At 36.9% G+C, this 11,275-nt stretch overlaps 2 protein-coding genes across 2 annotated transcripts; one reads left to right on the forward strand and one right to left on the reverse strand.

Moving 5' to 3' along the window:
- Positions 1 to 594: 594 nt before the first annotated feature.
- Positions 595 to 1,077, forward strand: TRIADDRAFT_60073 (uncharacterized protein; the record flags this gene model as incomplete). The annotated part of the gene is made up of 1 exon (XM_002115999.1): positions 595 to 1,077. The coding sequence occupies one exon, from the start codon at positions 595 to 597 to the stop codon at positions 1,075 to 1,077; it is 483 nt and encodes a 160-aa protein (XP_002116035.1).
- Positions 1,078 to 4,457: 3,380 nt separating this feature from the next.
- Positions 4,458 to 5,032, reverse strand: TRIADDRAFT_50803 (uncharacterized protein; the record flags this gene model as incomplete). The annotated part of the gene is made up of 2 exons (XM_002116090.1): positions 4,458 to 4,675; positions 4,777 to 5,032. 2 exons carry the CDS (start codon positions 5,030 to 5,032, stop codon positions 4,458 to 4,460), a joined length of 474 nt encoding a protein of 157 aa, XP_002116126.1.
- Positions 5,033 to 11,275: the final 6,243 nt, after the last annotated feature.

Genomic DNA, 11,275 nt, shown 5'->3' on the forward strand with positions numbered 1-11,275 from the left:
ACTTAGAAATAGATTAATGAACTGGAAACTGCTTACATTATAAATTTATTTCAAAAAATTTGTTGATCAGAGGATTGTAGTTTCAAAAGCAATAATTAAATTCTAATGTAGTTATGTAATAGCAGTACGGTACTCTAGGCTCTCCACTGTCCTTTATTGGTGGCCTCGTTCTATTTATACATCTAAAGTCATCAACCAAACCATTCATTTTAGCGATTCTTGATGGCCTTAAAAACATTGCAGGTATTGCACCAAATGATTTTAGACAGGCAATAAGAATAGGCATTAAAATAAAACTAAAGTGATTCAATTTCATATGATGGCATTCTATGTGCAGAAAGCCTCATTACGAAGGAAGACATCAGCAACATCAACTGTAGGCTTTATGAAAATAATTTGAGCAGTAGCTACTTGCATTGTAAAGATCGAGATCGTTATTTCTTTTTAACCACATTTTGTAGCCAAGTGATGATTCTTTGACCTCAACAAGAATTGAATCAGCGTCAGTCGAAGCAATTTCAACAGTAATGAGTGATTTGGATAGAAATAGTATGATGTACATTTGCAATGTCATGTCGTTGTCTTTTCTAATATATGTCTGTGTCAGCCTTTGGAAGAATCACCTTGGGAAGTGGTGGAATCAACACCAAAATTAAAGGCATGCTTCAACTTAAAATTGGTTGTGCCATTACTAGTACACTAAGTTGCAAAACTTACTTACAGACTACAGAAGAGCAATGGAATAGCGAGCTTTCATTGACTGATGGATCAGAAATAGAAGAAGGGATGTCAATAGCAACTCGACCTAAGCATCACAGGAAGAAAGGAAAACGGAAATTCAAGAATGCTAAAATAGAGGGTGTTTTAGTTGCTCAAGCTATGAAACTTATTCAAGAATGGCAATCAGAAGACGGTGAACCGATGGATGATTTTAATCGATTTGGGTTGTGTGTAGCGGATCAATTGCGGGATTTAGCTAACAGTTCGGATATGCTTTTAGTTGCTCGAACCAAATTTAAGATTGAACAAGTGTTGTATCAAAGTGCTAAGCGAGCATACATCACTCTGAAAAAATAAGCCTTTTCTCGTAGCCGATACCTAAAAATTATATATGGTTTGTGGTTTTCAAGTTGTCTGTAGATTTGTAGTGGTTTTGCATGAAGTAACTAACAACAGTGCAGTACATTCATCAACTCATTTGCTCTACTTGTTGTACTGTCAATAACAATAAAATGCTCAAATTTATCCTTTAAGGTTATGGTTTATGAATACTCTTGAGATACAGTAATGCAGTCTTGGTGGAAAGAAATGATTCACGTTCCATCTTAAGAATCAAGCATGAACACATGATAAGGCACAATGTCTAGGCATAAGATTTAATCACTTTTCTCTGCATAGTTCTTGAGTAGAAAAATTGGCCTTCAATTTTGCATTACAATAGTTCATTAATACAATACCTAGATTTGTCATTTGAATCCGTTTTTGATCTTGTTCGTAGAATGGTAATAAGTTAGAATGCCATGGTGATATGGCATTTGATGCCAATGAATACCCAACGAAAATAATTTAAAATTTCTGATGTAGAAAAGTTGTTGTAGAAATGCTGCGTGGATTGTAATAGAATCATCATTAATTTACTCAGGAGAATCGCTGTATTTAGGTGATAACTCTAGCTGATAGATTAGAACGCAATTCTAACTATTACGAAATTAATTTTTGAATACTTTCAATTACCAATAAGAATATAGTATTATTTTCCAGAATTTTGCGTATTACTGTGAGTCACATCAGATTGATAGCAAAATATGCACATCTTTAAAATTGGACAATTGATCTCCAAATATGCATATAACATTTATTATCTATTGGATTGAGCTAAGTACGACTCTAAGTATTATTGAAAGTCATTTTCGTTTTTTATCATCACAAACGTAAGCATTATTTGCCCAGATTTATACATGTCTACTCGGTGTAAAAGCTGATCAATTATATGGTAGAATATGCGCATCTACAAAAAGTTGGGCAATTGATCGGCTCATATGCCTATCAAACCCTATGGATTGGTTCAAGACCATCTCAATCTTATGCAATTAGTTTTTACTGTTATAAGCACCACAATGAAAGCACTATTTACCAGATTTTTACGTATCTACTGTAAGTCTTAGATCAAACTTATAACAGAATATGTGTATCGACAGAAAGTATGCCAATTGATTTCCTTATACGAGTATGCATATGAAATGTATTCGAATCAGTTAAAGACTTAAATAAACAGTACTACTTTCACGCTGTTACTTTGCCTTATTGTTTCCAAAGTAGAGCCAGGATCATTTAACATTGCTTTCAAGCTGTTTGGTTAAAAGTGGAAACTACGTGTTGCCTCATTGTTAATTGTAACATGGCAGATTCTTGCCCATATCAATAAAAATAAGCCTTATGAAATAGATATATACATTTTTCATGTTCATTTTAATAGACGAAAACTTATTTTATCAACCCAAGCGATAATAATTGCTTCCAATAGCAATCAGATGTACTCCTAACATAGTGAATCAATGCTAAGTTAAAATAAAAATTATATCCTTCGATTGCCCTATCCAAAGTAGAAGAAATTCTCTCCAGTAATTATACAGTATGAGTACGAAGTGAGACAAAGGTATAAATTTACAAAAATGTAAGGGGGCCATCAATTCAACACTGGATGCTAAAAGATTGTTCAGCACAAGAAATTCTCGAAAGTAGTTATACCGTATGAGTACAAAGTGAGACAAAACCATAAATCTTCTAAAAAGTAAGTGGGCATCAATTTAATACTGGATGCTCAAAGATTGTTGAGCAGCAAAAATCTCGTAAGCAATTATACAGTATGGATACAAAGTGAGATGAGACATAAATCGACAATAAAGTAAGTCAGCCATCCATTAATGCTGGATGCTATAAGATTGTTAAACATATCAATGATTAGATTTTACAACTTGTTTAGGGTGTCAGTGACATTCTTCATGTATGTATATCATGGATATTTGTAGAGAATAGTAATACATTGAAAGCATCAAAAGTATGCAAAAAGAAAGTTATGGGTGTATCTAAGTAGAAAATATTATTTAAACCGATTTGCATATTGTACAGATGAACATTTTTTTACATTAGTACTGGTTGCAGCTTTGACTTTTGACTTTCAGTTTAGCACTAAGCACTTTCTGGTTGAATGATATCTCTGCATTTGAATCCTTTCAATATTATAGATGAATTTATAAGAAATTATGCGTAGGCTTTAACTACTGGTCTATTGACGATGATTATAAAATAGGCACTTATATTACAAATGCTCATGGATTGTATATATATTACTAATACAGGAATGGAAGAAATTGACAACCTGATGGACGTTTAACAGTCAAACTTGATCGTAATAGAGGAAACGCAGCCAGTATACTTTCTGCAAGATAAAGATAGCTGAAAGTTAGCGATCCAAAGTTTGATCACGAAACACTAATGTTTTCTATACCGTTAATGAAATAATGCTATCCTTTCTTTAAAATCAAGATGGTTAAACATTACTGATCATATATTGACTTCTGATGGAAAATTTGACCGTGAGTTGTAATCATTACTGAGGAAATGTATGTTCTTATACAGTAAATAAAGTAGTTCTATACTTTCTTTCGAAATAAAGATGGCTAAAATTGAATGCTCAGGACATTGACTGTTGATTGAAAGTTTGATCAAGATTGGCAATCCTTGCTGTATTTTCTATGAGATTAATAAAGCAATAGCGTGTATTTTTATGGAGATAAAGACAGTAATATTCGAGCAAGTCATGGTCGAACTTTAAATTATGAAGAAGTAGCGTGCTTTCCTTATGATAAAGATAACTAATATTGAATGATGAATACGTTGACTCTTGATCTAATGTTTGATCATACGTTGCAAGTCTCGCTTATACTTTCTATACTATACAATAGATAAAAAAAAAGTTGTGTAGTGCTTTCTTCAAGATTAAAGACAGCTAAAATTGAGTGGCCAATACGTTAACTCATGATCTACTGTATAGTTTGATCATGGCTAGTAATACGATCCTATGTCCACCTACTATTCATGAAGTAATACCGATGTAGTGGATAGGGCAGCTGCAGGTTACTCTTGACGTAAATCATTCCTACTTTGTTCATACGCTCGTATACGTAGAGGGAAGGGCATGATGATGGATGGAATAAAGTGGTTGCTGTCAGTATTACGATCCTATCTCCATCTACTATTTATGAAGTAATACCGATGCAGTGGATAGGGCAGCTGCTGGTTACTCTTGAAGTAAATCATTCCTACTTTGTTCATACGCTCGTATACATAGAGGGAAGGGCATGATGATGAATGGAATAAAGTGGTTGCTGTCAGTGTTGTTTGTTGATTGATTGAATAGTGGTCATTATGTGTACATTAGAGCATTAGAAGGCTACTTACCTATACTTTACACCAGCTAGATCGAGTAGTCTTCTGGATGCTGTGGATGCAGCGGTATCATGATATTTATCGGATACAAAGACCACTTCTTTAATGCCTGATTGTATGATTAACTTGGCACATTCATTGCATGGAAATAAAGCAACATAGATGATACACCCTTTCAAATCGAATGAATTCTTGTTCAAGATGGCATTCATTTCCGCATGACAAACTAGCTTGAAGAGAGGAGAAGTAATGAATGAGTACAACATAGATGGTATCATCAACAGCATGGATGATGTCGATGACAAACTGGAGGATGATACGACCTACCGTACGGATATTTGGTATCCAAAGCATTGGAAGCTTCCCTAGCCCAAGGTAGTGCGTCATCGTTACAACCATTAGGCATACCATTATAACCTATTCCTACAATTTTATTCTCTTGATTCACGATACATGCTCCAACTTGCGTATTAGGATCCTTGCTACGTTGCGATGATAGAAAGGCAACGGCCATGAAATATTCTTCCCACGAGATGTAATCGGTTCTCTTCTTGACGACCTCTTCTCCGTTGGTAGGATTCATCGTTGTCTAAACCGATGAAAACAAGAACAAGTACACTGACTATAGCTCATCTGCTTGAGCTAAAGGATAATCATTGCTCATAACAATCCAACCTTACCTTTGAAAGAGAGAAAAAGTGGATGAGAACGGATTAGGTTGCCAAGTTGATTTTTTGAATGGACAGTAACAATCTCTGCCAGGCGTTAGGGTACGCCTATTCTCTTTGTGGAGGTTCCATTTTCGCGGGAATTTTGCAAGGCGGTACGGTACTTACACTGTAGTGCTACAGTACCGTACTGTAGCGATGACAGCACTCGTCCTTAAAAATAAGGAGAAGCCATGGAGCCAAAGTCGATTTCATGTACTGTAGTGTACAGTACTGTATACTGTACACTGAACAGTAGGCCTGTTCAGAATAACCTCCATTACTCAGCTAGTCAGCCAGGGTAAATAGGTTTAACGACTCCTAGAATATTGTGCCATCGTTGAATTTATAACCGCGATTACTCAGCTACTCAGCGTAAATACTCCTAGAATATTGTATCATCCATCTATCGTTCTAGCTATAACCCCGATTGCTCAGCTACTCAGCATAAATAGCTTGAACGACTTGAAGAATATTGTATCATCCATCGTTTTAAGCTATAGCCCTGATTGCTCAGCTACTCAGCGTAAATAGCTCGAACGACTCTTAGAATATTGTACCACCTATCGTTCAAGCTATAACCCCGACTGCTTCGCTACTCAGCGTAAATAGCTTGAACGACTCCTAGAATATTGCACCACCTATCGTTCAAGCTATAACCCCGATCACTCAGATGCTCAGCCAGCGTCAATAGCTTGAACAACTCCTAGAATATTGTATCATCTATCGTTCAAGCTATAACCCCGATTGCTCAGCTACTCAGCGTAAATAGCTTGAACGACTGCTAGAATATTGTGTCATCGCTTAATTAAGCAATAACCCCCATTTGCTCAGCTACTTAGCGTAAATAGCTTGAACGACTGCTAGAATATTGTGTCATCGCTTAATTAAGCTATAATCCCGATTGCTCAGCTACTCAGCGTAAATAGCTTGAACGACTTGAAGAATATTGTATCATCCATCGTTTAAGCTAGAACCCCGATCACTCCGCTACTCAGCGTAAATAGCTCGAACGACTTGAAGAATATTATATCATCCATCGTTTAAGCTATAGCCCCGATCACTCCGCTACTCAGCGTAAATAGCTCGAACGACTCCTAGAGTATTCCATCATCGTTGAAGCTATTTACGCTGAGTAATCGGGGTTATTATAAACGGGCCTAATGCACTGTACAGTAGAAAGAGAGAGGGACGAGAAATCATTTTTCTGGTCATTCTATTTATACGCAGGTACATTGTATAAAACCAATCAAGCTGCTCATTATCATGTCAATGGTAGAAAAGGCAGTCATGTCCTTTCCAGATCGAAAATCCAGTATTGTATATCGTTTCAGATAGAAATGACCAGCAGAATAGTCACCCCTCTCCCCTTTTTAGTACGCTAAGTTCGTCGCTAATCTTAATGACAATCGTCCAAAGTATCGGATATCGTTTCAGATCGACTTTCCATTGAAATAACCAACGGAATAGCCGGATGCTCCATTTTGAATCTAGTGAGCGACCGTTTCTTCTCCCTGTGCTATACAAAAGTAGGGACTACTGCATCCCAATTTCCCCTCCGTGCATAGCTATTGTCACCCATTCTGACAGCCTTGCTCAAGTCAACAGTGACAACTTTTATACACAGAGGGGGGGGGGGGCAATTTGGATGGAGTATTCCCTACAAAAATCGCTTGATCGATCAGCGTACACGTGTACTCCAAGCAGAATCGCGCTATCTCCGTCTCTCCTCTACAAGCTCGAGTCATTTCCTTATAGTACAGTACTGTCTTGTCGTTTGTTGACATAACGTCGGTCTGACACGGTAGGCGTGCATGCACCAGCCGACTGAGTCAGGGTGTGGGAAGACGGCTACTACCTACCATACCGTTAGTCGAGTAGAGTAGAATAGAGGGAAAATTAATGATATACCCTATAGAATATATATCGGGTATTTGCAGCGGCAATCGATGCAATACTCTTGCCGGCACGGGACAAGGATTTTCTCAAGCGCATATTCTCAAGCCATTTCTTGCCCATTTTCAACGTTTCCGAGCCCCAAGTCATTACACAACCAGTCGCCATCAAGAGGTACGTTGATGAAAGATAGACGTCGTAGTAGCATCGTTATCGTTTCTCTTTATCTTATCATCATATTAAGATAGGATTGTTTTGATTGTTTTCAATACATGGCGAGCAAATGATAAAATAGTCATGACATGGCTAACAGTATTTGGATAAGACGACGAAATTCAACGCCTTGCTTTATTGAATCCATGGCAGAAATTGGATTCCTTACTTTTTACTTTTTTTATCGTTATCGTTTCTATCTATCTTATCATCATATTAAAATAGGATTGTTTTGATTGTTTTCAATACATGGCGAGCAAATGATAAAATAGTCATGACATGGCTACAGTATTTAGATAAGACGATGAAATTCAACGCCTTGCTTTATTGAATCCATGGCAGAAATTGGATTCCTTACTTTTTACTTTTTTTATCGTTATCGTTTCTATTTATCTTATCATCATATTAAGATAGGATTGTTTTCAATACATGGCGAGCAAATGATAAAATAGTCATGACATGGCTAACAGTATTTGGATAAGACGACGAAATTCAACGCCTTGCTTTATTGAATCCATGGCAGAAATTGGATTCCTTACTTTTTACTTTTTTTATCGTTATCGTTTCTATCTATCTTATCATCATATTAAAATAGGATTGTTTTGATTGTTTTCAATACATGGCGAGCAAATGATAAAATAGTCATGACATGGCTACAGTATTTAGATAAGACGATGAAATTCAACGCCTTGCTTTATTGAATCCATGGCAGAAATTGGATTCCTTACTTTTTACTTTTTTTATCGTTATCGTTTCTATTTATCTTATCATCATATTAAGATAGGATTGTTTTCAATACATGGCGAGCAAATGATAAAATAGTCATGACATGGCTAACAGTATTTGGATAAGACGACGAAATTCAACGCCTTGCTTTATTGAATCCATGGCAGAAATTGGATTCCTTACTTTTTACTTTTTTTATCGTTATCGTTTCTATCTATCTTATCATCATATTAAAATAGGATTGTTTTGATTGTTTTCAATACATGGCGAGCAAATGATAAAATAGTCATGACATGGCTACAGTATTTGGATAAGACGACGAAATTCAACGCCTTGCTTTATGGAATCCATGGCGGAAATTGGATTCCTTACTTTTTACTTTTTTTGGGGGGGGGGGGGAAAGGGGAAGCAACGGCATTCATCATCGTTAACTATGCGTATGGCAAGACCATCGCAATGGATGGGTACCGTTGAAATTTTCCATTTTGGATGGCATTCTATTTTTTCCCTTTTTTCACAGCTGAGGGTCAATAGTACATCAAGTGGAAACGATCATCATCGCAATCGATCGCTGATTTAGGTTGGACCATCACTAATCACTAATAGAATTATAGAATTAAAATGCATCAATCAATTGGATGGCCTAATTAACGTGTATACCATGCAATCATCGTTGACATGGGCGTCGAGCATTGAGTCAGAAGATGGAGAATAACATGACGATGATGAAGTGGATGGAGCGTTTCTCATCCATGGCGAAGGAGTCTTTCCCCACCGATCGATAACCACATATGGATTGCCTTGATTGTTATTTGACAAACAGGACAATCACTTTGATTGCATCATGATCCATTTTCCATTCATGAATGAATCTTTTTATTTTAACATTGTTTTCTGTCTCAGCAAATGCTTTATTCCCCATTCCATTTTCCATTCATTTCCACATCGACTGCACTACTTCAATATCATCGCCATCAACTGAATGCATGCCATGGGCGGCAAGGCCAGGGTATTCTTTTTTATCCATGTGTAGGATTGCAAAGTAGCCATAACTGTGCTAGAATAGGGAAAAATTCCTTCTAATCATGGGAGAGCCTGTATATACAGTCATTGGGTTTAATCCAATCAACTAGTAGGTTATCATTTTATTTTCGACAGAAATGAAACAACAAGAACATCACGCTGTGCCAGTACAAATGATGATGAAAATGAGGAAAGGGGGAGAGGCGAAAAAAACAATCATTTCTACTCTTAAAACTGCCAATAACATCGCCCAATGATCATTTACTGTACAAGTCCGTTTCAAACACAGTGATTTCCGGCAGTAACATCCCTAAAGGACATGCAAGGCCTTTTTCAACGACGCAATCATTTAAGAAAATGCCTATCAACTTAATGCATAGTCATCATCAATCCCTTTGCCTTTAGTCTACCGTCGATAGTTCTTCAATACCCAACAACAGAGCGCTTTCACCATTTTTCCTGAATAAGGGAAAGAAATGGGATCCAATAAATCAAATTGGAGTTGAACATGCTTATTAGATGTTTGATTTCAGAAAAGGCCTACCATGATCGTGTACAGACGAATATGAATCGTATGTATGGTAATATTCAGTAGTCAAGTGCAAGAATGAGTCTGTCTTTAGCCTACGGTAGACAACAGCCCCGCCACCTTACATAAAGTTCTGAGAATATTTAGCTACGGTTTCATCTAAATATTGGAAGAACTTGATGTAAGGTGGCGAGGACTAGTGGATAATCTGTTTTATTACTTCTCGATTCCAACGTTTCAACGCTAAATCGGGGGCGATTTGGCGATCCTTTCTTTCATGCTCGACTTGACTAACTTTAGTTGACGTACATTTTAGTAAATTATCGCCATGACACCATGCTGAAAAATCTCGACATGGGTAATTTCTACGTCCTTTTAGTCAACAAGAATGGGATTTAAGCTTACGGTCATTCTTTTTAGTTATCCGCTGACAAAGATCGATATGTAATTATACACATCATTTATAAATCATTAGTTAATTGAATTAAATTGATACTTTCCAATACTGCGTCGCTGCTATGAGCCTGTTTGCTTGCCATCGTGATCGACAAAAACAGCAGACGAATTGCACTAAGCGATGATTGCTGGTCGACATTGATCAATCATCAATAAACTGCCATGGCATCCAATGGACTATAATATAGTGAAATTAAAGTAGATGATGATGATGATTATAGTTGTTGAAGTCGATTTTAGCCTATGCATGTGTGGATCGCCACCAATGATGATATGGGTAGCGGCATTATGCCGTAGCTGGATAAATTGTACATACCAGTAAAATCCATCAATTCAACTGTCCATGTTTGTGCTTTAATGGCGTATTCTTTTAGGTAGCGGCACTACACCATAGTTGGCTTAAATAGTGCATGAGTTGAACTCTCCATGACCGTAGTTACCAGGCTAATTCGTGATGCATGACAAGCATTTCGACGATGAACAATACTTCGCAATGTTGCAGGCGTCGACGACGTCCTGATCCTTTTCTTCCATCATGCACTACAGTAATGGCATCGCCAAATGACAATATGTAATGGAGTAATTCAATTTCAATAAAATCGTATTCTTTAAGGGATTGAATGGCACAAATTACCCAATAAACCATCCTTAGCATGTGCAGTCTAGTCTCTCTGGAAAGATAGTGATTTCAAGTCGACACAGCGATGATCTTTTTCTAGTTTATTTTTGCTGCGGGCCTATTGAAGACGTCGAAACGGATACTATTTGTTTGTTGTTTTACCGTGATTTTAGTTAATAAAGATACAGCGCAAATGAGCCTATTTAGCAATTGTTCACTTCATTAACTTGTATTTTCTTGATTGCAACAGATCTATAGAGATATTGCTCCTTTATCCTTGTACAGCTCGTCTATCAAAGTCATCACCGACTGATCGTATCCATTAGCAGCAAGTTGGACAAGCTACAGCGAGTGAAAACCCAACATTGTGGTAAGTTTGCAATGCAATCTTGATTTCCAAAGTGTGGTCTACTAACAGAATAGGATACGACATATTTCACGGACCATCTATACAGTCTTGTACTCGACATGAATACTCAACGGATAGCAATGCCATGTATTTGATTCAACATTTAACTTAACTTAATGGTGAACAACGCCGATTGGAGATAGTAGAGTGGAGATTTCGGGGGGTTAAGTTGATTAGCGTACAACATGATTACTTGGATTAGATTACATTGATTAATTATCCATATCAATTAATGGACATTAGTCCTC

This window comes from Trichoplax adhaerens, genomic scaffold, assembly GCF_000150275.1.
Source record: "Trichoplax adhaerens TRIADscaffold_13 genomic scaffold, whole genome shotgun sequence".
NCBI lineage: Eukaryota > Metazoa > Placozoa > Uniplacotomia > Trichoplacea > Trichoplacidae > Trichoplax > Trichoplax adhaerens.